Source organism: Tamandua tetradactyla, chromosome 6 (genome assembly GCF_023851605.1).
Source record: "Tamandua tetradactyla isolate mTamTet1 chromosome 6, mTamTet1.pri, whole genome shotgun sequence".
Lineage (NCBI taxonomy): Eukaryota > Metazoa > Chordata > Mammalia > Pilosa > Myrmecophagidae > Tamandua > Tamandua tetradactyla.
The window spans coordinates 57,824,813-57,852,096 of record NC_135332.1 but is presented as its reverse complement, the minus strand read 5'-3'; the positions used below and the strand labels follow the sequence as shown (position 1 = coordinate 57,852,096).

The following is a 27,284-nucleotide window of genomic DNA, read 5'->3' as shown; positions in this document are numbered from 1 at the left end:
TACTTCTCTGGACCCTTACTCGCTTTTTGCTTTTATTATAGAGTTGTTAACTTTTCTTTGCCTTCAGATGTAGTGAAAGTACATCGCAGTGTGTCCTTTTAGGGGAGTTGCAGCAATATTGGGATTGATGGGGGAAGCCATTAATACTTCTATTGATAATTTGAATAATTGACAAATACAGACTATACTTTATAGTCCACATAAAATGCCCTAGATTTTATAGTCCTATAGTTTGACTTGTGAGTTTTTGTGTGTGGTTTGTTAGAGTATCTTGCTCCCTAGAACTCACCCTGAATTATATGTAGTAATCTGTCCCAGGCTTCCAAAACACTTTGTAAAATAAAAGGTAAAATTACTGTTTTTTTTAGTGAGTCCACAGCCATATTTATTATTAGACTCTGATATAAGTCCATGAGTATAAAAGGTCTCCCTCTATTGTATTTGCAAATTTGGGTATTTGTGAAGGGCTTGGTAAGCAGCCCTCTGAATGCATGATAAAGATCTGTGTTCTGCTATGTAAAGTTTTCCTCAGCTTGCCTGATTGAAAGGAACAAAACCTTAATAAATAAGTTGAATGAAGGAATAGCTACCTTTTGTTAGAAACTTAAGCTTTTACCAAGCTCTGTTTTAAGCACATTACATGTATATGTATTTGTTTCTCACAGCAACCTTATGAGGGTATATTTTTATTCTGTTTTGCAAAGGAGGAAACAGGCTCAGAGAACTTTAATAAATTGCCGAGATCCATGAAACTAGTAAAAGGTAGAATTTATCAAATGCTGATTTATCTGACTCTGAAGCCTTGCTTTCCTCTCATGTCTTATAATATATGATACCATATAATATTTTATACCATTGACCAAAACTGTCCCTCCTAAATCCATCCTAGTGGGCAGAGTAGCTTGAAGGTTCACCTTGAAGCTGCTTTACTCTTGTATGCATCATGAGTTCAAGTTGGAAATATGACCTTGTTTCCTTGTAGAGACTGGGCTTCTAGGCCTTTTCTTGAATAGATTTCTGTTTCAAGAAAAGTCTGTGAAGGCCAGGGACAAATGTGCACTTTCACATTCATGCCCCTGTGTAGTCTGTCTCCAAACAGACTTTTGAGTCCTCTTACTCTTCTTCCTTCAAAGAACTGTGGTTTCACTATGCCTGCTTACTTCCCATGAATATCCCTTGTGCCATCTTGATCCTCATCTTGCACCTGTCATTCACTTGGCTGATGTGCCCTTTCTTGTCCTATGCTTCAACTGCTTGTTCAGATATTACTTCCTCCATGAGGCATCCCTGATCGCCCACTCAAAGTTCCCCCCACCTTTATTAGAGTTCTTTAGGGTGCCATACCTTCCTGGAATCTGGTCTCAGTTCCTTTGTGGGATGTTATTGAACCTTTCTAGGTCTCAGTCTCCTCATCCGTAAAATGGGAATATGATACATACCTTAATAGGATTGCTTTAAGGATTAAATTTTAATTTTAAAATTTTTATGCTTTTTTTTTCTTTAAGGCAAAAATCTCATAGTTTTAAAGAATTTTCTGGAAGAATAGGCAGTAGGTCTGCATGGGATGTGAGTTGGGGCAGGATGCTTAACACAACCTGTTCTTCATCCAGGAGGCCGCATAGCCTAGGATCCTAAACCCTGGGGAACTTTAAATATGCTACTTATTCCAGATCCACTTAAATCAGAATGGGAGTGGGTTGGGGAGATTGGATAGGGCCAGGAGATAAGTATTGTTTTTATATCTCCCATACCTTCCAGGTAATTCATAGTTATGGCCAGGATTGAGAACTATTGGTTTTATGGTTAAAAGCACAGATTCTGGAACTGTACTGCCTGGATTCAAATCCTGCCCCATCATTTTCTAGCTCTGTGACCCTGAGCAAGTTATTTTGTCTTCAGAACCCAGTTTCCTCAACTGAAAAGATGGTTAATAGTAGTTCTTACTTCACAGAGTCATTGGGAGACTCTAACAAGATGTTATAATTCTTAGAATCCTGGCACTAGTAAGTACCCAATGAATGTTAGTTATTATCATTATCCAATGTTTTCTGTCATCCACGCAGTCATCTAAGTGACCCCTTCTGTTGGGTGAATGGGAAATTGGAATAAATACCTGGACTCATATAGCCACAGTAGGTGTCCAGTTATTAATTCTTTTTATTGTTAACAACACCAATAATAATAGAAGATACCATTTGTTAAATGGTTAACTCTTTATCTATCCCTATTAAATTGCATCTTGTTGATTTTAAGACTTTGTTTCAGTTTATTGAATTACTTTTCATCTTAATTCTACAGCATTTTAGCTGTACTCATCACTTCATGTCCTCTTCAGCCTTCATGTGTATGGCTTCTGCACCCTCATCCCATTATTGATAAATGTTAAGCAGGAAGCAGGATAGCCCCATATCACGCCATGAAACATAGATCCTTTAATTATAAGTCTTATGCTATTATCATCAAGCCCAAATTTCATTTTATTGTTATGAGGAAGTTGATTATATCACTGAATGATCTCAAGGTAGAACACCATCTATGGTATTCTTTGACTCTCTTGGCCTGGTAATTCTATCCAAAAAAGAAATGAGGTTAGTGTGTCTTGCTTCTTAGTGAACTCCTGCCATTTTCTTTGGGGAAGACTTGATTTCTAAAGGGATCATAGATTCTAATAAGCTTTTTTTTTTTTTTTAAATTCAGAGAATATCATTAAGCTTTCAAATCTGTAGTTTTGGAGTTTCCTTTTTCCCTTTTTATGAAAATCAGTACAAGATTAGCCATTCTCAAGGCTTTAAGGTACTTCTCTCCTTCTTTGTGACTTTTCAGAGTTTACTGCCTAAATCCGATATTGCTGCTGTGTGTTTGAGTAAGTACATTGGGATGTAATTCCAGACTAGAAGTTTTGAGTCTATCCAAACTAATTCTTATACTGTTATCTCCTATTCTGGGTTTTGATTCTTTCTTAATGATAGCTATTCTATGCCACATGGCATGGCAAAATAGATCAACCATTCTGCCTTTTTTCTTGATCTTCCCAAAAGATCTTCCCAAAGCAGTGTTACTCCAAACGCTTTTTTTTTGATGAGCCTATTCACTTTGAACTAACCTTTTCTTCATGAGATGTTATAAAAAATTCAAGTTCACCAAAAAAAAAATTGGACAGTAGAGTACGAAGAAAAGTGCCCACAGTCTACCACCCAAACACAATCATTGTTAACATTTTGTGTATTTCTTTCTAAACACTTTTCTGAACACTGGCTTTCTTTTATTTTCCTCTTTGTAGTCGTATTGCTTTTTCTCATATTCACCAGACAGTCTATCATCGTTTTCCTTGTTGTTATATAGCCTGACATTAAATCTTTCAGATTTGTATTCTTCTCTTACATTTATCATTAGTAGTTTACCCTTTATCCATCTCCCATATACATTCGTTGACAAGTTGTGCTCACCAAAGGTCTTCATTAGATCCTATTTCCTTCCTTCTCTTTCCAAGATCGCCTCTGATACTTTGAATTATCTTTTTTTTTAGTGTGTTCTAATGTTTTCCATCATTCTAATTTTTTTTTCCGTTCGGTGTGCATGGGCTGCGAATCAAACCTGAATCTCCCACATGGCAGGCAAGCATTCTACCACTGAACCGCCCATGCACACTCATCATTTAATTTGAGGCTTTGGAGTAGTTTTTCTCTGGGTTTTCTAAATTCTTCTTTCCTGAAGACTTGTTTTATGTCCCACCACCTGCCATTCACCATTTCTTTATCTTTTAGAAAATCCAAGATGATGCCCTCCCTACCTGGTTTGTAGTCAACACTCAGTAAATGTCCAGCTGTCATTCTGAGTGCCTCTGTTCATTACCCCTACATTAGTTTGTTAAGCTGCTAGAAAATAATATGCCAGAAATGGAACAGCTTTTAAAAAGGGAATTTAATAAGTTGCAAGTTTATAATTCTAAGCCTATAAAAATGTCCAAACTAATTCAATCAGGGAAAGATACCTTAATTCAGGAAAGGTTGATGGATCTGAAACACCTTTGTCAGCTAGGAAGGCACATGGATGGCATCTGTTGGGATCCTTGGCTTCTGGTTTCAAACAGCTTCCCTGGGGACATTTTCTTTCTTCATCTCCAGAGGTCTCTGGCTGTGTAGGCTCTGTCATTTTTGCTCTCCAAGTGTCTGCATTGGCTCTCTGTTGGCTCTGAACTTTCTCTAAAATGTTTCCTCTTTCAAAGAATTCCACTAAACTAATCAAGACCCACCTTGAATGGGTGGAATCACATCTCATCTAATTAAAAGGTCACACCCACGCTGGGCATGTTATGTCTCCCTGGAGATAATCTAATCAAAAGTTTCTGCCCTGCATATTATTGAATCAGGATTAAAAGACATGGCTGCCCCTACAAGATTGAATCAGGATTAGAACATGGCCTTTCTGGGGTACATGATACTTTCAAACTGGCTGCAACCCCCTCAGCAATTAGCCCTTTCTCTTTGATTGGGCATAGGTCTCGGACCCTTCTTGGTTACTTTATTTTGAACAGGGACATTATCAGTAAGGTGAGGAAATATTGAGCAGTTTCCTGTGGTAGTTTTCCATCAAATCTTGAGTTTAATGAAGTTCCCATCTCCGGTGGATCTTGTTGGCTTAGTAGTCTTTAGAGGATAAGTTTATCTCTGCTGTAGCATTGCTTTTTTCTTTTTTTTTTTTTTTACATGGGCAGGCACCAGGAAACGAACCTGGGTCTCCGGCATGGTGAGAACCTCTGCCACTGAGCCACCGTTGCCCACCCTGTAACATTGCTTTTACATCTATTTTTTCTATCTTTACCTGCTTCTTTTGAATGAGATCATCTGTTGTCCAATTCTGTATGTGCTCTGTTCTCTGTACATTAAAATACAGACATCTCAAACCAGAACTTTTCTTCTTTATATTCTCTTCCCTTTGGTTTTTAAGCTGTTTCCTTACTGTAGGTGTTTTTTTATTTATTTTTTTAACATTGTAATGTTTTCTTAGAACAACACTGTGATGTCCTTGATATTTACATTTGTCATTGTTTTTGGTCTTTGTTTCCCTGCTTGTCTGATTTATTTATGGTATTTATGGTTAGATCCTTCTTATCTTAGCAAGTCTTCTACCAAATGTTTTCTCCTTGATCCTCAGCCTGTTCTCTCTGCATGGTTAGAGTGCACCGGTTCTTTGTGACCTTGTACATAACCATCTCTTTACCTCCCATAGGCTTTTGTTCATCCGTATTCATGGCTTTTAGCTCGAACAAATGAGAAGACTCCTTGGATTAACCCCTTCGGTTTCCTATCCTGCTTGTTATTATTCTAGCTGTCCAATTCGGACATCCTTATCCTTTGCTTAGGATGTGGCCATTTGTTTACTCTTGCACTGCTAGTCACTTAAAAACGGAGTTGCTGGGGTTTCTAAGTTTTGATGATATCTCCGGCTTTGTGACTCTGGGCTGGCAAGAAGGCACTGACCTGGTTTAGTCTGGCCACACCTACATAAGGTCCCACAAAGCTCATTTCTCTCTCTTCAGAATGAAATGACCAAAAGAACTTCACTTTCCAAATTTTTCATTGGAAAGATTCTCATGTATTTTAGGTTTGCTTTAAATAAAAGTAGAATGTAAATTGTAAAAATAGGCTTGAGAATAATGGATACTGAATTCCTGGCAGAATTACTTCTGAGGAGAGAGGGCAAGAAATACAATGTGAAGGGGTTACATAGGCCCCAATTTTATATGCAGTATTTTATTTGCCTCAGATCTTTTTAAGAAATTAAGCATAAAGCTAGGAGGAGCATATACAGGCATATTAAAATTATTGTTTATTTACTGAGTATACTTGACAGTTATTTTTTTATTTGCATTGATATATTTGTATATTTCACAATAAAGGTTAAGTGAGATAATGTACTTACATAAAAAATGAACACAGTCCTAATGAGGCCAAGGTTTCTTTTTGAGCACAATCCTCACCTCCTCTCCATCCCCAGAGGTAGCACGTTTTATCAGTTTGGTATGAATCCTACCGGGTCTCTTTTTAGATGTTAGTGTACACAAATATTATCCTTAGAAAATATGTGGTGGTAGTTTTATCTTTTGCTTTTATTACACTCAGTTTTCTGTAATGGCTATTTTCATTCAGTAATACATCTTAGAATCTTTTCATGGTATATAATAAATGATTTTGTTGTTTTTAACTGCATAGTAATTTCCATGTTACGGATAAACCGTAATTCATTTAATGTCGAGAAACCATAATTTATTATTCTGATAGCGATATTGCTGCAGTGAACATCTTTGTGAAGCTGTGTGTGTGTGTGTGTGTTTATTTAGGATAGATATTGAGTAGTGAATTTCCTATGTCTACAGAGTTAGTTTGCCTTGCTGTCATGTATAATTTTCTTTTGTTGCATTTTTTAGCATACTTGTTTTGTGGCTATGTAGTATCTGAACTGATATTTGTCGGGTGGGCAATAATGGGTGAGAAAATTCTGTCATTTCTTTTGTTGTCTTGTTTTTCTAGCAATCCCCAAAGTGAGACTAGAGACCATCTATATTTGTGGCGTAGATGAGATGAGTACCCAGGATATATTTTCCTATTTTAAAGAATATCCTCCAGCTCACATTGAATGGTTGGATGATACCTCCTGTAAGTACACTCACATTTTCTACTGAATATTCTTTCGTTTATGATATTAAGAGTGCTCGCCATCTGAGATGGTGAACGATTACTGTCTAGACCACTTACCTGTGACTAATCTCTGCCTGACCTGGGAGAGAAAAAAAAGGCCCATTTAACCAGTGTGCCAGCTCATACCCCATGGGTATTCCAAGCCAGTCTGAGGTAGGGACCAGCTTCTAGGAAGTTTGTTGCTGATGTCTAAGTCCTGTGTACACAATTGAGGCCTCTTTAAAGCCTAGAGTTTCCCCAAAAAGGGGTAGATTCAATTGCATAGACTTGTGGCTGTGATTTCAGGGCTTTAGACTTTGTCATTACAGTTTGCCATTTGGAGGCAAATTTCTGGCCCAGTATGAAGCCAGAACCCTCTGACACTGTATCAGACTGCTTACTTCTGCCTGGTTTGAACAGTTTCTGGAATTCCACTTGCTTTGTCTAACCTGTGAGCTATCCAACTTGTGAGCCTACATTTTTAACTTCTCTTCCCTTTCCAAGTCTGGTCTGAATTCTGGTAACTACTGTTAGCTTCTTGTCCTGGCCCACTTCTAATCTAGCTTTACTTGCTGCCAGTCTGCTGACCTACTAGGTAGTACTTTAGAGAGCAGCCTGATTTTCCCAACTGCTCTCTTAAGAAAATGTTGATTCAGTATTTTCATTGAAAAAAGAAACATGACTGAGCAAAATCTTTTTCTCCTTTTTTTCTGCTTAACTTAAACCATCCAAATCAAAACGCAAACACTTCTGTAAAGGACTGAATAGTAATGTTTTAGGCTTTATAGGCCTTACGGTCTCTCTAGCATCTGCTCAGCTCTGCTATTGGATGAAAGTAGCCCTAGACAATATGCAAATGAATGAGTCTTGTCTATTTCCCAATGAAGTGATATTTACATAACAAAAAGGAAGGGCTGGATTTAGTCTGCAATCACAGTTTGCTAACTGCTGATTTAATTCATTAAAACTGTTGCTAAAGGATATTAGAGTTGGAAGATTCCTGTTCAACTATCTTATATTATACATCAGAAACTGAGAAACAGAGAAGGGAGATTATTTGCCTAAGTCCATGTGGCATGTTAAGCGATGGAAGAAAGAGTCTTTAGACTTTAATTTCCAAACTGAGATGGGGTAACATAAATTTGAGAAATGCTGTTTTAAACTGAGATAGGTTTCTTTACAGCACTTCTCAGAGTTTTTTTTTTTTTTGCAAAATCCTCTTCCTTGAAGACTTTAGGCTGTCTTCCCTCCACTATATCCCATAGATATGATCCATCATCACCTACTCTTTATAACAGGGGAATATTATTTAGCGTCTTGGAAGACGAGGGAATACCAGAGGGTCTAGGGGCAATAGTTATAAAGGCTATTTCAAATTTATCTGATATCATTACATCCTCATTAAAGAGAGCTAGGAATACTTATATAGCACTCAATATGTGCCAGGCAGTTTAAATAACAGAACTCTTTTTTAATGAAACACTTAACATTATGGAACCCAGTTTGAGAATACGGCTCTAGGCTAATTTCATCAAAGAAGTTTTACTGCCACTTCTGAATTTCCGTTCAGTAGTTGATTTGTACATTTACTGATGAATTCTATAATTAGATGATGTTGCAGCAATGAATATGATGCAGGCTTTGTTCTTAGGAAATTATAATATGGATGGAATGTAGCATTTTATTCTATACTTTATTTTAGGTAATGTGGTTTGGTTGGATGAAATGACAGCCACCCGAGCCCTTATCAATATGAGTTCTCTGCCAGCCCTGGATAAGATAAGAAACAGGGATACCAATGAGGACAAGTCATGTGAGAAAAGCAAAAAAGGTAACTGAATAGAAAGGAGAGAATTTTGGGCTGAAAGTTCTTTTCTTTACACAATCTTGTCTTGGGCCTTTGGGTTTTTATGAAGAATGTTATATAGCATCTTGTCATCAGTTATTTCTGAAGTAAGCATGAATTGGGGTCATCTGTAAATTGGAGGATAAAATATTGGACTTTTAAAAAATATATAAAATGGAATTATGTTAAGGTTCATTTTCTCCCTCACATTCCATTTTTAGACAAACAGGAAGACAGTTCAGATGATGATGAGGCTGAGGAAGGAGAAGTTGAAGATGAGAACTCAAGTGATGTAGAGGTTAGTAATAAGGCAAAGATAATATTTAAGATTTTATTATAAAAATCTGGTAATTTTTTTTATTCAAGGCTTAAAGACTTATTTGTTATAAAAACTGAAGTTGTCTCCTTCTGCCCACTGTGTCTCATATTCATTCTTAAGGAACTGAGAACTTAATCTTCCAAAATGTCAAAAAGACATCTGTGTCCTACCTTCTATACCAGTTCCTGCAATGCCCAGCACACCAAGGTTTGTGGGATACAATTCATACAGTCATTTTTTTTTTCGCTTTAGAAATGATTTTATTTCATTTGCAAATAATGAGACAACACTTTACCCATAAACTCTATTTGCAAAAACAACAGGAGCTTTTGTAATAAAAGAATACAACAAAATTTAAAAGGCACTGGGATTCTTCTGCTTCTAAAGTAGTACCAAGCTAGATAAATAAAACTTCTTCCATCAGGAATCTCAGTTTAGTGGAAATTAATAGAGTTTAGTGCCATTTCAGGAAAAGATTATTCAGCGCTTACCCAAAAAATCCTTAACTGGCTATCAGAACACTTAAACCAGGTTGGAACACTCCAACATAATTAAGCCTCAATCTCAGGGGGGTAAAATGTAAGATCATACAGTCATCTTGCCTGCAACAACTGCAGGCTAGGAGAGAACCCATGCCACAACACCCAGGTCACAGCATTCTGGTATTACTATTCCCAAACCCCCCAAACCACCAGATAAGCCACTGATGCGCCACACGAAGTACAGCAGAAAGATCTGGGACCAAGTAAAGGCTTCCAACCCTGACTTAAAGTTGTGGGAAATTGGCAAGATTATTGGTGTCAAGTGGTGAGAGCTCACTGGTGAAGAGAAACAAGACTATTGAAACAAATATGAAGCAGAAAAGAGAATACAATGAATCTATGAAGGCTAATCATAATTCCCCCACATATCTCGCTTACATAAATGCAGAAAGTCATGCAGAAGCTGCTTTAGAGGGAGAAAATCGAAAGAGACAGTCTCATATGGAGCAAGGAGAACCTTACATGAGCATGAGCATTCAGACTACTGAAGATCCAGATGATTGTGATGATGCCTTTTCAACATAACAGCCACCACCCTTTTCCAGAGAAACCACCGCCTCATCAGTGATATTCTTAGCAAGATTGTTGCCAGACGTTTGGTCATTTGTCCCAACAGTCAGAATGCAAGTCTTCAAACGACAGATGCAGTCCTTAATGGTTCGTCTGTGAAAACTAGAAACTGAATAGAGCAGCAACACCAGGAGAAGAAGAGGAAAGTTTTGGAAAGCACAGATTAATTTAACAATGAACTTAAAAGGTTGTATGGTTTGAAGGTAGAATTGGATATGGAGGAAATTGCAGCTGAAATTGCACAGGCAAAGGAACAGGCCTGCTAAAAGCAGGAGGAAAGGGAGAAAGGCAGCAGAACAAGTTGAATGTTATTAGAGCAGTATTGTTCCTGAAGAAGAATAAGCAGCTAATAAAATTGAAGAAGAAAAGGAAGATGAAAACATTCTGATGGAGACAGAGGAGACACGCCTTGAAGAAACAACAGAAGGCCAAGAGAATGGTGAAGAAGGCACATCTCCTGAGGACGCGGAGAGTGGGAAAGAGGGTGTTAACAGTATGGTGGAGGAAGGAGCTCTCTGAGCCAGTGCAACAGTGGAGGAGCCATCAACAGATCCCATACCAGAAAAGGAGAAAAAAGAATAAATGTTGCCTTGTTTTATGTGTTCTAAATGCTTTTTAAATGAAATTATGTTTTTTGGGGGGAGAAAAAAAACTTAAGTTGCCTTCTTCCTCAAGCTTTCACTCTTAAATCTTCTGAAGGATCACCTATGCTCTTGGCTCTTATGTTTGTGTGGCGATAATGATTCATCTTGAGATCTTAGGATAGTACCCACACCTGCTTAAGAGAATATGGTTTTATGGAGAAATGTTAAGTGTTCCTATAGTAAAATTGAAAGCAAGTAGTGACATATTTCTTCGTGTATTATTTATAATTGTGGGAAATAATAGAGTGTATTCACTTAAAAAATATTAGAGTGTGTTCATTAAAAAAAATTTATTGTGTACTTACTGTTCACCACATTCTAGGTGCTAGTGTATTAGCAAAACAAAGTTAAGCAAAACAGAGTCCATGCCCTTTTGGTGCCTAAATTCTGGTGAGGGAGACAGTTAATAAACCAATACACAAATGTTATATGATATAATGTCGGGAGGTGAGTGCTATGTAGCAAAGTATGGAGAATGATGGAGACTGTTCTTTTAGACAGGGTGGTCAGGGCAGGCTTTTGACTGAGAAATTCTACAGGAAAACTAGTACTTGATGCCTTGTTCAAAGTAGAATGCTTTCTTAATGGTAAGATTGCTACTGAAGATATATGATATAGAAGAAGACTTTTAAAATTTTTTACATTGAAAATGCTCTTTTTTTTCTGAAGTTGGACACATTATCTCAGGTAGAAGAAGAATCTCTGTTAAGAAATGATCTTCGTCCAGCTAACAAACTTGCTAAAGGAAATAGATTATTCATGAGATTTGCTACAAAAGGTAAATTTAATACTTGGTGTCCGTTTTTATATTTAATCAAAATGATTTATTCTTGAGTGACATCCTTCTCCTTTGAATAGGAAGTTAGAGCAAGGGATCTCAAAGTTCCCTTCAAATTATAATATTCTACATTTATGAAATAATGGCTTGCTACCTGAGTTGGAATTTCTGACTTTGAAAATGAATTTTTAACTATTTTTTTTATTTTTAACGGAAGTAAATTATTTTCTGTTAAAGCTAGTGTGTGCCATGTGCCGCTGTTCAGCCAGTTATCATAGAACTATGAAAACTGATTTTTTAAATTATATATTTTTATTTACCTTAACAGTATCCTCCAGGGCATTGCTAATAGTCCAATTTAGCTCTAACTCCCTATTCCTGAGGATTTTATACACAAAAATTTTTGGTGGGCTTTTAAAAAACTTTTTTTTTGTATATTATTTTATGTTTAGAGAAAAGTTGCAAGAATAATAAAAGGGATTCCTGTGCCCTTTACCCTGATCTCTCAGTTGTTTCATTCTGTCCCACTTGTTTTATCATTCTCTGATTGTGTGTGTGTATATGTGTGTGTATATATATATATATGCATATTGTGTTTTTAAATCATTTGAGAGTTATAGATGACGTGTGCTTTTACCATAAATACTTCAGTACATATTTCTAAAGAACAAGGACACTCTTTTGTACATAGCACATTATCAAAATCAGGAACTTTAACATTAATATAATACTATTACTAATCCACAGTCCACCTTCATATTTCATTAGTTGTTCCAATAATGTCCTTTTAGATTCCCCTCAGCTCACCTCTCAGGTCTGGGATCCGCTCCAGGATTTGTCATGTCTCCTAGTCTCCTTTGATTTGGGAATGGTTCCTCTGCTTTTCTTTGATTTTCTTGCCTGAAGCATTTTTAAAGAGTATAGGCTTGTTATTTTGTAGACTCTCCCTCAGTTTGAGTTTGTAATATGTTTCCTCCTGATTAAATTCAGGTTATACATTTTTGGCAAGCACACCACAAAAGTGATAGTGTATCATTTCAGTGCCTCATATCAGGAGGCACATAATATTTGTTTGTCCTATTACTGGAGATGTTAACTTTTATCACTTGTTTAAGGTAATGAGCACCAAATGCCTCAACTGTAAAGTTACTGTTTTTCTCTTTGTAATTAAGAAGGTATTTGTGGAAAGATCTTTGGGATTATGTAGGTATTTTGTTGCTCATCAAACTTTTGCCCAATATCTCTAGCATCCATTGATGATTTTCTAACTCTATCATTTCTTAGATATTTATTAGTTGACAGTCTGCTGCAAGGAAGAACTTTCCCTTTTTGTCTATTTATTTATTTATATAGGTTTAAACTTGTGGATTCTTATTTTATTCTATGGGTTATTAGCCATTACTGTCATTATTTTTATTCTCAAGTTGTTTTGGATTTGGCCAATAGGTCCCTTTCAAACTGCTTTTTTTTGGCATTTCCTGCTTTATGGTCCAATAAAACATCTTGCTTTTCTGATAAAACAACTTGTACATTCCTTGCCCCAGACCTAGAGTCAACTATTTCTTCAAGATGCTGCTTGACGTGTTTTTTGTTTTTGTTTTTTTGCATAGGGTGCATGTTTTAGTTTGCTAATGCTGCCAGAGCATAATATTCAAGAAATGGATTGACTTTTATCAAGGGGTTTATTAAGTTACAAGTTTGCAGTTCTAAGGTCATAAAAACATCCAAACTAAGGCATCCTGAGAAAGATCCTTAAGAAAAGCGAATGGTGTACAGAACACCTCTGTCTGCTAGGGAAGTCGTGGGGCTGGTGTCTGCTGGTCCTTTGACTTCTGGTTGCAAACAGCTTCCCTGGGGTTGTTTTCTTTCTACATCTCCAGATGTCTCTGTCGGTGTCAGCTCTGAGTTTTTTCTAAAATGGTTCCCTCTTAAAAGACTCCAGTAAGCAGATTAAGACCCACCTTGAATGGGTATAGACGCATCTTTGTGGAAACCACTTAGTCGTTAAGATCAAAGGAAGAAAGGTTTAGTTTGTCTGGAACCTAAATTTTCTATACCACATAATCTAACTCAACCTGTCTGTGTAGCTCATTGGAACAATTGAAACGCATGGAGCCCAGGATAAGATAGAGGGCCTTTAAACCTGTATAGCTTAATGTAATGACTGTATGTATTAAGCAGATAATTAAAAAGTATTGGCAAAGTCCCTTTAGGGATGGGAGAAAAAATATGGAACTATTAAACTTTACAATTGGGGAATTCCCTGATACTGTGTCAAACTTTAGGAATACCCAAATCAGTAGGACAAGCCTTTTTTTTTTTCAGAATATAAATTTTGTACTAAATAAACATTTCTTGCTTTAGTCTCACACAGAAGTTGAAGTTTTAAATTGTGAATGACCATCTATTTTCAACATCCTGCAATATTGACATTCCTTTGTACTTCCTCATGCAAAAACATTTTTTAATTTGTACATTTAGTCACTATCATTGCACCCTCTAGGCATTCCTAGATTATGCCATCTCAGTCTTTATTGTCTATCTTTCCTTCTGGTTTCATATGTGCTCCCAGCCCTCCTCCCTCTATCATTCTAACATTCAGTGTACTTACATTATTGTGCTACACTCAGATAGTATTATGCTATCCATTTCTGAATTTTTGTAATCAGTCCTGTTACACAATCGGTATCCCTTCAGCTCCAATTACCCAATCTCTTCCCTATTTCTATCTCCTGATAACCTCTGTTCCTAACTGAATTTCTCCAAGTTCACTCAAGCCCTTGTATGAGGGCTTACTCTTTTTTTTTATTACTTTTTTGTTGTACAGCTTAACATATATACAAAGCAGAGAAATAAAAAAGCAATAGTTTTCAAAGCAGTCTTCAACAAGTAGTTACAGTACAGATCCCAGAGTTTGTCATGAACTACCATATGATCTTCTCAGATTTTTCCTTCTAGCTGCTTCAGAATATAGGAGGCTAGAAGGCTTAAATATTTTTTTATCACCACAATTGACATTTTTTCTTTCCGTTTTATGAATTGAGACTTACTCTTGTGAAGCTTATGTAGGTAATGGAGAAGCTTAGCCTGTCTATAGGTATGCCTAAAAGTTACTACTGGAGGACCTCTTTTGTTGCTCAGAGTGGCTTCACTCTCTCTAAGCCCAACTCTGCAAGTGAAATCATTGCCTCCCCGTTGCATGCATGGCATCCAGGGGTGAAAGTCTCCCTGGCGGCGTGGGAGATGACTCCCAGGAATTAGTCTGGCCCTGGCACCATAGGATCAACAATTCAATCTTGACCAAAAGGGGGGAAAGAAGTATAACTAATAAAGTAACAGTGGCAGAGAGAGTTCAAATAGAGTCGAGAGGGTACTCTGGAGGTTGCTTTTATGCAAGCTTCAGTTAGACATTGCTACCTATCATAACTTGCCAAACCCCAACCAAAACCATTTCAGCCAATTCTAAAGAACACCTAGGGCAATATGTAAGATTCTGCAAAAATTCTCTGTGTTAGAGTAACTTTCCAAAAACCTACACTCTTCAGATGGGTCCCTGGCCCAGATAAGTCCTGAAACCTAGAGGACCCAGCCTCTCCAAAACATGAGATAGTTCCATCTCCTACCCCATATTATTGACATCCCCTCCAACATGAAAAAGTTAGAATGGCCATAGCCCAAATATCCCTAAAGAGATGGATAGAAAGAGCAAGGATGATGGTAGAGTAAAACAAATGAATATGATTGCTGAATCATTAAATTGATACTCTTTTGGTCTCTAGTATCTTAGAGAAGCTAGAAGTAAAAACCTAAAATTGTGGAATTGTAACCCATGCCAAACTCTGAAATCTGTTCTAAAACTAATTATGGTACTGTGCTTTGAAATTTATTGCATTTTTGTATACATGCTATTTTTTCACACACACACACAAAAGTTGATTGTGATGATAAAAAATTTTTTATTCCTTCTCAACTCCTAATATGCTGGAGCAGCTAGGCGGAAAAATCTGAGAGTGTGATATGGTAGACCGTGACAGACTCTGAGATCTATCCTGTAACTACTTGTTGAAGAGTGCTTTGAAAACTATTGCTTTTTTCTTTCTTTGCTTTGTATATATGTTATATTATACAATAAAAAAAGTTAAAAAAAAAAAAAGAACATGGCTTTTTCTGGCTACATAGCAGTTTTGAACCAGCATAGCACCCAAGATAAACCAGAACCTTGAAAAAAATTTGGCAATGGGCAGAGAAATAGGGAGTAAAAAAAGAAAAAAGTCCCACCCATGATTGGTTAGGTCACATCTCCATGGATACAACCTAATCAAAAGGTCCCACCTTTAATAATAGGACTGCCTCCACAAGATTGGATTAGGAAAAAGAACATGGCTTTTCTGGGGTGCATAACAGTCTCACACCAGCACAGTGTATATAACAGTTTAGGACACCACATTTACCCATAGCACTGGATGCATTTACAATGATGTTTCCCCTTTTGCAGTCATATAGTGTCCAAGGAGCTGGCAGAGGCCTTTACATTATTGCCCTTGATGAAAACATGTATGATAACTAACCACCTTTCCTTCCTATTAATTGGCATTTTAACTTGATACATGGAATTTTTCTGCATGTACTCATTTGAAGAGCTAATTTGTACATTTATAGGTATATGGGTATATGGTACTACCTCTTCTTGAAAGCTGTTTTGATCCCTGTAATCTATAATAACTGAACTTTTCTTATCCTTCTTGGAATCCTTTTATCTTATATCGTATTTATTTTGTATTTTATTTCCTCTGGTGAGTCGTCAGCTTCTTAACATCAGCTTAACTTCATTCATCTTTGTATCTGTTCTACTACTCCACATTGCACTGCCTTAGTTGGTTCTCAGAGAGTGAATGCTTATAGTAGATCTTCACTTTTTGTTGGCAGATTGCACTGATCTGATCCTAGCTATGGGAAACATTTTTATTTTTAACATTCTACATTGTCTTCACGCCCACAGGAAATCTTAGGTAACTGTTGTAATTAATTTTTAGATGACAAAAAGGAACTCGGAGCAGCCAGAAGAAGTCAGTATTATATGAAATATGGAAATCCAAATTATGGAGGCATGAAAGGAATTCTTAGCAATTCTTGGTGAGTCCAAAGCCTTAAAATATAATAGTTTAAATAGTAGTTAATCTTTTCTTAATCCTTCAGTTGGTATTTTGCAGTGAAATGTCAAAGCCACGTGTGGACTTTAGGAGGACAAAAGAGAAGAATTCAGGATAACTTAACTGTGGTAAAATTGTGTGGAAATGCCAAGTTTCAGCTTCATTTAGTACATCTCTGTTTCAGCATATAATCCTGTGTCAGTGTGTAGTTGAACCAGATTGATGGATTTCAAGGTCCTTCCTATTAGTTTTTGATTTTATGCTTATTTTGGCATTGTTGCAGGAAGCGAAGGTATCATTCCCGACGCATTCAGCGGGATGTGATCAAGAAGAGAGCCCTGATTGGGGATGACGTTGGCTTGACGTCCTATAAACACCGACATTCCGGTAGTTGCCTGCTCAGCTCTTGGGTAGACACATGTTTGGCTCCTGAAATCCTATTTTTATTCTTAATACGGTCTTTTAAGGTTCCAAACTTTATCATCCTATCTTCCCTGCCCTCACTCTCTGCCAACATATAGGAAAGTAAGTCAAGTCACAGTTAATTTTAAATTGCCCAAAGAGGTCAAATAATTTTATTAAAGCTGTTCTAAAAAAAAAAAATTCAAATGTGACATAGGGAAAATTAAAATAAATCTTTTATTGGGAACCTAATTTTTCTGCTGTTACTATCAAAAGCTGCATGAAAATAATATCCTTTTAAATTTAATTTTTATCAGATGAGCTGATTTTATGTTTCCTTTGCCTGATAATGAAAACAGGGCTGCTGTGTCTAATGTTTTACGCTTATTGGCTTGTGCAAACAAAAACCTTGGAAAACTGGAATATCACAACTTGGTTTTCTTTTCTTTCTTTCATGTTTGTGCTTATTGTAGAAGAACCATTTTATTATGTTTCATAAAGATTTAAGTTTTTATTTTAAACCCAATCTGCAGAATCTTCTATAATGCTTTGTAGAACTAACCATGTCAGCAAATAATCACAGAATGACATGGATACACACTTATCTTTGTAACAGGAATAAGGAAGGGTGAAGTCTATAATTTTTAAATTTAGTATGTATAGTCAAAATTATATATTTGAGATCTGAATTTTAATAATGCACACATTTTTCTTTTGCAGTTACACTTTCCAGTATCAATTACATTCAGAGTTTTTCATCGTATAATCCTTATATTAAAGAAATTTAAAAGCACATTCCACCTGTTCTCAGGACCCTAATATAAGAATAACTGATTTCACTTTACATCTTTCCTATTTGTCTATTTGCATGCTAAATATTATAATTGTTCTGAACATTGATTTTTATATTCTGCTTCTCCCACTTATCATAAGTGCTTTCCCATGAACCTCAGAGTAATCTTGAATGGTGTTATAATGTTCCATTAGGCTGATAGATCATGCTTTACCTAGCTATTCTCCTGTAGTATCCAGATTGGCACTCTTATAGATAATGCCACAGTAAAAGTCTTGGGCATGGATATCTTTTAAAAAGGTCACCAGTGTAGAATAGAAAATCATAATTGTTAGTTTTAGTGCTTTTCCTAAATTTTTTTGGTTAAATTTCTTCAGGATTAGTGAATGTTCCTGAGGAACCCATAGAAGAGGAGGAGGAAGAGGAGGAGGAGGAGGAGGAAGAGGAGGAGGAAGAAGAGGAAGACCAGGACATGGATGCAGATGACAGGGTGGTGGTAGAGTACCGGGAAGAGCTTCCAGCCGTCAAGCAGGCCCGGGATCGGAGTGCGTCGAGGCGGTCCAGTGCCAGCAGCTCAGACTCAGATGAAATGGACTATGATCTAGAACTGAAAATGATTTCCACCCCTTCACCAAAGAAAAGCATGAAGATGACTATGTATGCTGATGAAGTGGAATCTCAGTTGAAAAATATTAGGTAAAAATGTTTTTACCTTTTATCAGTGTTAACTTTTAATTTGATATTAAATACCATTTGCTAGCATCCTTTTAATTTTATGATAGTTTATATCTGTTCTAATTTCAGTCCTTTGTAGGAGTTGAATCAAAGAATCCAATTCTAATTTCAGTCCTTTGTAGGAGTTGAATCAAAGAATCCAATTTTGTTTTAGCAAAATAGAAATTTTTACTTTTAATTTATGGGCAAATCATCCTTGGTATTAAAAACCATAGACAGTGCGATGGTGGCTCAGTGGCAGAATTTTCACCTGCCATGCCAGAGACCCGAGTTCGATTCCCAGAGCCAGCCCATGCCAAAAAACAAACAAAAAAACACGAAAAAAACCCAATAGACAGTATAGAAAATGTTATCCCATCTTCTCCTGAGATAACTGCTGTTAGTAATTGAGTAAATAACCTTTCAGTTACTTTTATGCATACATAACGCATGGAGAAATTATAGATATGTTTATGCAAAAATGAGATTATACTATTTACATTATTTTGCAGTGTGCTTTTTTCCATTAAATACGTTGTGAGCATCTGTTATCTTTTTAACCTTATTGTAATCCATTGTTTGAAAGTATCATGATTATATAATCAATCCCTTAATGGTAGACATTTAGGTTTTTGTTTTCTTATTGCACTAACTAGATGAATTCCTGTGAGCCTAGTTATTACAGAAAACAGTATACATTAAAAAAACACCAATATACATGTTTAAGTGTGGTAAGTATTACTAAATTTCCTTCCAGAAGGGTTTTACTCACTCATATTACCTATTACCTAATACTCACCAACCTTAGATATTATCACTTTCTAATCTTTGTACGTTTCCTGAGCAAAACAGTGTGGTTATTTTAATGTACGTTTGTTTGATTACTGTTGGGGATCAGCTGACTACATGAAGCCAGAATCTATACCCGCTGCTCAAAGAGTTGGAGTTCCAGGGGTGCTCTCTAAGGTGTTCTTGGTGTGGCATATTTGGGGGGAATTGAAAAAAAAAATACTCAAGCTGTTTACTTCCTTATTTTTAGTTTTCAGAGAACTTTTTATGGATGAGAATGCTGGTGGAATAAAGCTGGTACCTAGCATGGTAAGAGGTCTCTTTGACAGAGAAGTCTGCCCTTTAAAAAAGGGGATTGCAGACTGCATTGTGGCTTGACTGTGGCCATGTCACAGCCTGGTTAAGCGGACAGCCCTGAGCCCTTTTCAGGTCACTCCTTAATATTTGTCCCAGAAGAGAGGAACTTGCAGTTACTTGCTCTATGATAGCTTACATATATCACGTGTAGAAACCACCATGGAAAAATCAGTCACCTATTCGTCCTGGACAGTCTCTTTAAGCAGGTTGTTCATAATATTTTGGTTAGCAAATAAAAATATGTAAAATATGTATCATATGTTACAAGTGAATGTTGGCTGTAATTGATTGGGTTTCTTAAATTATTTTCTCCAAAGGATATGACATTGTTGTTTGGGTCTTGTCCCATACTTGAAGGTGGTTAACCATGCCTTCCCACTCCCCCCTTTTTTTAAAAAGGAACTCCATGAGGGCAGATAGTATATCCGCAAGCAACATCAAAAACCGAATTGGTAACAAATTACCACCAGAGAAATTTGGAGACGTGCGACATCTGTTAGATGAAAAACGTCAGCACATACGTCCAAGGCCATCAGTCAGCAGTACTAAATCAGGTATTGTTCTACAGTTGTGTTTCTAGGCTCCAGGTAGCAAATTGTGGCAGGAAATAGGCTTGTAGTTAGAAAGTTGTAGTTATAGACTTATTTAGTTGTCTTTGTTCATCATTTCTAAATTTCATGGGAGGCTTTAGAATTTCAGCACAAAAAATTAATAAGATTTTTGCAATGCTAGCTTTCAGTATTTCTGGCCCAAACAACTGTTTTACAGTGTATGTCATTGGTATACTTTACACTCAGGAACAACAGAAATTAAGTTGGGTGGTTGTATTAATAGTTAAAAGTTTGAACTAGATAGTTTGTATGTGTAACACTCATTCAATAGGTACGTGCCAACACCTGCTGTGTGGCAAGCCCATATCTAGGTACTGGGAGTGTCGCAAGTCTTTGAAGGGGATTCAAAGCCACCATAGAATTTAGATGGTGAAATATAAGGGCACATATTCATATAATTCTACCCAAAGCAGAATGAAGGCAATGTCTTAATAAGTTTGCCAGTAGTGAGCTATAAGACCAGAGAGAGGAGATAGTCTGCTGTGGAAATTGTAGAAGACTTCTTAGAGAAGTGCCTTTAGAGCTGGGATTTGGAGCAGGACTAGAATTTCAGTTGCCCAACCTAATTTTTTCAGGTAGAAAATTTATCTTATATCCATTTTAGAAAGATGTCTGAAAGTGGGGTGAAGTGGCGACAGAATGGATGAGGCTGTTCACCCTTGTGGAATAAGGTTTTATTAGTCCTGGGACATGAAGGAGAAAGGGAGTCAGAAGCCAGTAGGCTTAGGCCTGACTGATTGGAATGATGGAGATACTGTTGTCTGAGAGGTTAAGAGAGATGGGTGAAAGCCCCAGCGCAGGGCCTGCTGATAAGTATCTTTATTGTTATAGGGAACACAAGAAGACAGGCAGATTTCTGGAGGGATTGGAAGAAAAACAAATTTGGCTTGGGACCTCTTGCCTTGAGCCTTGCTTCTTGCTAATCTCATTACATTTACTGGTTCAGTGTGTTATTTGTTGAGAACTTCTTGTATTTTTTTTCCTGAAGGTCTTATTCAAAAACTGTGGCTCTTGCTTTCAAGGAGCATTAGTAGAAGGTATAATTCATTTGCTGAAATTTTTATGAATTCTTTGGTCTGTTTGATTTTACTAAGGGGAAAAAATATAGAATCTGCCTCAGAACTTCCTTTTTGAATCAGTCACCTGAGGTCTTCCCCTCTGTAGTCCCACATATGAATTTTCCTAAGGGAATGTAGACTGATTCCAAAGAGAGAGAAGGGCTTTAGAAACTTACCTGGTTGTGGCAAATCCCATGTCCTCATTTGGGAAGATTTGCTTCCAGGTTCTTTGGCGTTCTCAGGTAGACAGTACAGACAGCAAAGCACACATGCTTGGTCACAGTAGGACTTCTTTTCTTTTTGCAGATATACGCCAGCGGTTAGGAAAAAGACCATATTCTCCAGAAAAGGCTTTTAGTAGTAACCCAGTCGTTCGGAGAGAGCCCTTTTCTGATGTACATAGTAGGCTAGGTATTCCCAAGCAAGATGTTAAAGGCCTCTACTCGGATACTCGGGAGAAGAAATCAGGTTGGTAACCCTTGAACTGATGAGGGTGGGGATTGGGTAAATGCAGAGGACAGTGGGTACAACGTAGAAATACTTTCTCAGCAGCAGGTAGGAAATAGCACATGCCAAACGTAAATTACGTATAGTCTTCTATAATTATGGTCATAGTAGCACCAATAATGGTAACAGTATAGAAAGTTTAGAAAATAGAAAAAAATAGCACCCTGGTTCTTCCTGTTTAGCACAAATATTATTTAGTTTCATATATTCTACTCCAGTCTTTGTCCATATATAGATCCTTCTTTTTTTACATAGTATTTTATCATAATCATTTTTCCTTATTGTTGTATTCTTTATATATAAAACTTTTAGTTGATTATTGGCGGCTATACCATAAAATTCTAAAACTTATTTCCCTAATGTTAGACATAAATAAATATATATTTGAAATTGAAGGATAGTAAATAAAATGTCTGAAAGTTAAGAGTGTGGCAGACTCATCGAATAGCATTATGAAGTGTTAGAGCTGGAAAGGATATGGGAATGCCTCACTTTTGGCAAAATGAAGTGGCACCTGGGGAATGAATCTGCCAAGGAGGAACATGTGTAGCATGAAGCAGCCTCCCGGGTAGTTCTGGTGCACCTGGTGGAGGGCTACGTGCCCCTTGCGGTGAGACCAACGTACCAGGTTCACACCCCTCAGTTGATAGGCAGGAACCCCAGCTTGGGCAGTGCACACGGGTATTGGCAGTGCCCTGCTTCCTCAGAAACAATGCCGTGTTTGTCAGCATTAACTTTATACCAAAACTGAAATATCTTTTCACTCAAACAGGTAGTTTATGGACCCGCTTAGGATCTGCACCCAAGACCAAAGAAAAGAAAACGAAGAAAGTGGAGCACAGGGCACCTGGCACTGAGGAAGACGACTCAGAGCTGCAGAGGGCGTGGGGGGCTCTGATTAAGGAGAAAGAACAGTCTCGCCAAAAGAAGAGCCGGTTAGATAACTTACCATCTCTCCAGATTGAAGTTAGTCGGGAAAGCAGCTCTGGCTCAGAGGCAGAGTCCTGATGTCCTTGGCACCCGTAGCAGCTGCCCTAAAGTCTGACATTCTTGCACAGGGTGGGGCACACAGTAGGAACCTCCCCCCACACCCCTGCTGGAGTTGGCACCCTTCCCATTCTTACTCGTAGTCACCTTACTCTTGCTACTTTAGCAAGACATCTTAAGAATGTGACGTGTTTTGAAGGGCATCTATCTTTTGCTGCAGAGTTGTAGTTCTAGACCCTCAATTCTTTTCCCACCACCCCACAAGCTTTGCCCTTTGAGGAAAAGGCAGCCCTCCAGATTTTGTAGACATTTTTCTTAATATTTTTAACATTGTGTCTTTTAAAAGAAATGTTTTACATAGTTCATCCAAAGAGCAGAGAACTGAACTTCTCACTATTGCCTTGGCCCTGACAGCTGTTACCAGCACCCTTTTCCCAAGAAAAGTCAATTCCCAGGTGCTTATTGGACAGCCTTCGAGGGGGAAGATGAGGGAAGCTGCCAGCTCACCCTTCCAGGACCCTAGTGTGGGGGCCGAATCCCATGGACCTGACCTCAGAGGTGCAACAGTGCCGCCCAGGTAGATAAGAGACACAGCATTGATCGTGCTTCCGTTCATCCCTTGGGGCTTTCTGTTAGGGCCTCTTATTAGCCATCAGCTTGAAGTGAAGATCGAGTTCAGTGCTGGGTTTTTAGGAACAAAAAACTGTGACTTATGGATTTGGGATTAATTTTTGTGCTAGGGGCGGGGTCATGGGTTAATGTTGAACAATTTTTAAGTCTGTATTATGTTTTAAAAATATTAATGATTTGAAAGTTTAAATTCTTAATTTTTATATGTGAGAATTCTTCCTGTTGGCTACAGGGGAAGCTCAAGTGGTGTCTTATGTGCTGTTAAATACATATATATTATATACTTTGGAAGAAGGCGAAGGGAGGAGTCTCATTATTTTTAATGATCCTAATTGTATAGTCTATTGTACATAGAGTTCATCTTAATTTTTGGCCACAGTCAGAAAAAAAATCCATCCATCTGAGATGGAGATGTGTTGTTTATCACTTTAGAAGTGATAAGCTGTTATTTATTCTTCCTCCAAGTTCTGGTACCTGAAGACTTCTTCAAAACTGGCAAATAAGATAATAGTTACAGACATTTTAGTTTATTTCTAAATAAACTAAATGTTTGTTTGTTTTCCTTTCAGATTGTTCTACCATAAAAAGATGGTAGATTATTTTATCTTCCCGTCTGCTTTTTATTTTGAAGTACTTAATTTTTATATTTCTCTGCAGGCTTAAAAGTCATATTTCACTTCCATTCGCTTAGAACTTGGGAGTTAGAGATAGTAAGCCTCTGCTCCTTTTGTGATGGACTAGCTCCTTGCCTGCCTGGGGTGTCCAGGTAGCCATGCAACCCTGGATTCTAGAGGTCTTTACTTGTGGCTAAGCTAATGTTCACACTGATAGTTAATGACACTGGTGCCATTGAATACAGAACACTGTTGTTAATAAAGAAAGTAAAGGGCTGTGAGACTTGAGAGCTGCAACAAAAACTGTATTGTACTATGTTCTTTTGGTTAACATGCTTTTTCCCTCCCTTCAGAAGGGTTAGTGCATATAACATGATATGCTTCATCTCCCTAATAGGATTCTAGGAATGAGGTGGTTCTGATTTCTCTGCCAATTGAGACCTAAGATTTCTGAGGTTTCTGAACTCTTTCCACCCTGTGAAGCACACAATTGAGAACCAGGTTCTTGAGGAGGGGCCATAGTTTGGGTAGTTGATGATACAAGTGTGAGGGCCTCGGAATCAGAAATCTGGCTTCCAAGCCTGGTTCTAGTCCATGAGCCTAGGCCTCAGTTTCCCTATCTGTTAAATGCATAGGATGGTAGTGGAGCTTACAGAGCTTATGACTTGGCTGCTGGGTCTCAGGGGCATTTTGCTCCACCTGAAGATGTAGCTGCAGTGGGCTGGTGAGTGCTCCTTTCTGCAGCACGTGAGAAAGGGTCAGGGAGACATTGAGGGGGTTACATGAGGTTGTGGGCATGAACTTTTTCCTGACTCACTACAATCTCTGGGTCTAGTAGTGGAACAGAGGTGTCCTTGTGTCAGTGTCCCCAACAAACATGGTCTCTGCAGTGTTTAGAAATTGCCCCATTTTAAACTTCCTTTTTGTTTCCCAGGCATGACCCTTTCCCACCAGTTCAGGCCCATTTGTCGTATGGCCTTTTGGCACTAATCATTCTGCTAGAGATCAGGGAAGACTTCCTGGGAGGGGAATAGTGTGTAGTCACAAAAGTGTCGCTGGTCTAACCAAGAAAAATACCCATTTTAGCAGCCTTTCAGTTCCCCTGAAAAACAGAGACTCTGGAAGATTATCTTTAAAGCTTTTATTTTCCAAAGTTATTGGCCTCATTATTAGCCTCTCACTCTCCAGCCCACTTTCAGGCACTTGTAAGTGTGCCTTGAATCACCAGGTGCTTTCTTTGTCTTTTAGGAGTAAAGATGGACGGTCAGGACAGCCTCCTGGCAGGCAGCTGAGTGCACCTGTATCCTGGGCACTCCTCCTGGACATGGCACCATTCTGAATTCATCTTAGTGCTTATGTGTAGGAAGTTTTAAATAATTTATTTGCTGCTTGACAATAATTGCAGATACCTCATTTCTCTTTTTTTCTCTCTTTCTTGGGAGAGCTACCAAGTACCCAGGAGAACTTGTGGAGACCACCACAAGGTGTCAGCTCCTCTCCCCTGGCCATTCTGGTCTTAATCTCATGAATCCCTCTCCCTTAGTCCAGCCACTGTCTTATGCTCTGTCCGTATAGCAGCCTCTTCACTGGTTTCTTTCTGTACTATTGTCTCTCACTCTCTAATCCATTCTGCACACAGCAACCAGGAGGAACTTTTTTTTTTTTGGGTAACAGCTTTGTTGAGATACAATTTGCATACCATATAACCCATTTAAAGTCAGAGTGTACACTTTAGTGACTTTTAATATATTCAAAGAATTGTGCAACCATCACCACAGTCAGTTTCAGAACATTTTCACCACCCCCAAAAGGAACCCCATACTACTTAGCTGTAATTCTTCTATCTCCCCAGTACCCCAGTCCTACGCAACCATCAGTGTATACACTGATGCAGTCCTATGCAACAATTCTGTGTCTAGGATTTGCCTATTCTGAACATTTTGTATAAATGGAATCATACATGCAGCCATTTGTACCTGTTTTTTTTTCACTTAGCATGTTTTAAGTTTCATCCATGTTATAGTATGCATCAGTAACTTCATTCCTTTTTATGGCCAAATAATATTTCACTGTATGTATATACCACATTTTGTTTATCTGTTCATCAGAAGGTAGACATTTTTATTGTTTTCACTTTTTCACTCTTGAGAACAGTGCTGCTGTGAACATTCAAGTACAGGTTTTTGTGTGAGCATACATTTTCATTTCTCTTAGAACTGGAATTTCCAGGTCATATGGTGGTTCCATGTTTAATCATTTGAGGAACTGCCAGACTGTTTTTCAAAGCAACTGCACCATTTTACATTCCCACCAGCAGTGTATGAGGGTTCCAGTTTCTCTACATCCTTGCCAGTGCTTGTTATCTGACTTTTTGATTATAGCCATCCAAGTAGATGTATCATATAAGGTATCTCATTATGGTTTTGATTTGCATTTCCCTGATGACTAATGATGTTGAGCTTCTTTCCACGTGCTTCAGGTTGAACTTTAAATATACAAATCTCCTATTATTCCTCTGCTTAAAGCCCTTCCAAAGCTTTACCAGGCCCTTGAGATAAATTCCAAACTCCTTAGAGAGCTCACAAAGCTGGTAAGGATCTAGCTTCTAGCCTGTTTCTCTCAGTCCTCCTCCTGCCTCCTGCTCACTGGTTATCTTGACCTCACCAGGTTCCCAGATTCTGCACAGTGCTGCTCCTCGCTCAACGACACTTCTCCTGGGCCTCTCCCCTCCCCACGGTCTTGCCTTCTCTCCTTTCTCCTCAGGGTCTTATGGGTCCTTCTGGAGGCTATTTCCAATTTCCGAAGTCAGGTTATGTGCCAGGGTACTGTAACAAAGGGGTCTCAGTTCATTCCAGGGTTAGTTTATAAAGTCAGTGTCTAACTTAAAAATTGAGTATCATCAAATTTCCTCTTGGAAATCCTGAAGGAGGCACCATGGTGAAGACAGGCATTTTGACGTCCAGTGTAGTCAGTTCATGCCTGTGCATGAGCAAGATGACTGTTTTTTGTTTTTTGTTTTTTTTTTTCAGTTGAACACTAGGGAAGGTGGTTGGCCTGCATTTAGGATTGTGTTATGCAAAAAACACTTATTTTTAAGCATCAGAATCACACTGAAGTGTATATTTGAGAGGCTCTTAGATAACTGAGACAGGCTACCGGGCAGCAGAAGCACAGCGCCTGCGCAGACCCTTCTGCCTGCCAGTGCTCACTGGGTGGAGGGGCAGGGAGAATGGCTCAAATGACTTAAAATTGGGTGTTTTTTTTTTTTTTTTTTAATTTTTTAGACAACTACAGTT

General features: G+C 37.9%; 1 protein-coding gene and 1 pseudogene across 4 annotated transcripts in view; both read left to right on the top strand.

Moving 5' to 3' along the window:
* NCBP3 (nuclear cap binding subunit 3) overlaps nt 1-27,284 on the top strand; it is a 61,139-nt gene that overhangs the window by 4,373 nt on the left and 29,482 nt on the right. For 2 of the 4 annotated variants that reach the window (XM_077165577.1, XM_077165576.1), the window contains exons 4-14: nt 6,531-6,656; nt 8,380-8,508; nt 8,745-8,821; nt 11,268-11,376; nt 16,410-16,509; nt 16,810-16,913; nt 18,099-18,417; nt 19,981-20,135; nt 21,557-21,718; nt 22,530-22,692; nt 23,159-23,669. In XM_077165577.1, coding sequence (XP_077021692.1) covers nt 6,531-6,656; nt 8,380-8,508; nt 8,745-8,821; nt 11,268-11,376; nt 16,410-16,509; nt 16,810-16,913; nt 18,099-18,417; nt 19,981-20,135; nt 21,557-21,718; nt 22,530-22,692; nt 23,159-23,267 — 1,553 coding nt within the window. In that variant the 3' untranslated portion in view covers nt 23,268-23,669. Of the gene's footprint in view, nt 1-6,530; nt 6,657-8,379; nt 8,509-8,744; nt 8,822-11,267; nt 11,377-16,409; nt 16,510-16,809; nt 16,914-18,098; nt 18,418-19,980; nt 20,136-21,556; nt 21,719-22,529; nt 22,693-23,158; nt 23,670-25,236; nt 27,271-27,284 lie in introns of those variants that run through there. The other 2 variants (XR_013177796.1, XR_013177797.1) reach the window with 2 other exon arrangements.
* Nucleotides 9,033-11,261, top strand: LOC143685656 (SWI/SNF-related matrix-associated actin-dependent regulator of chromatin subfamily E member 1 pseudogene; annotated as a pseudogene).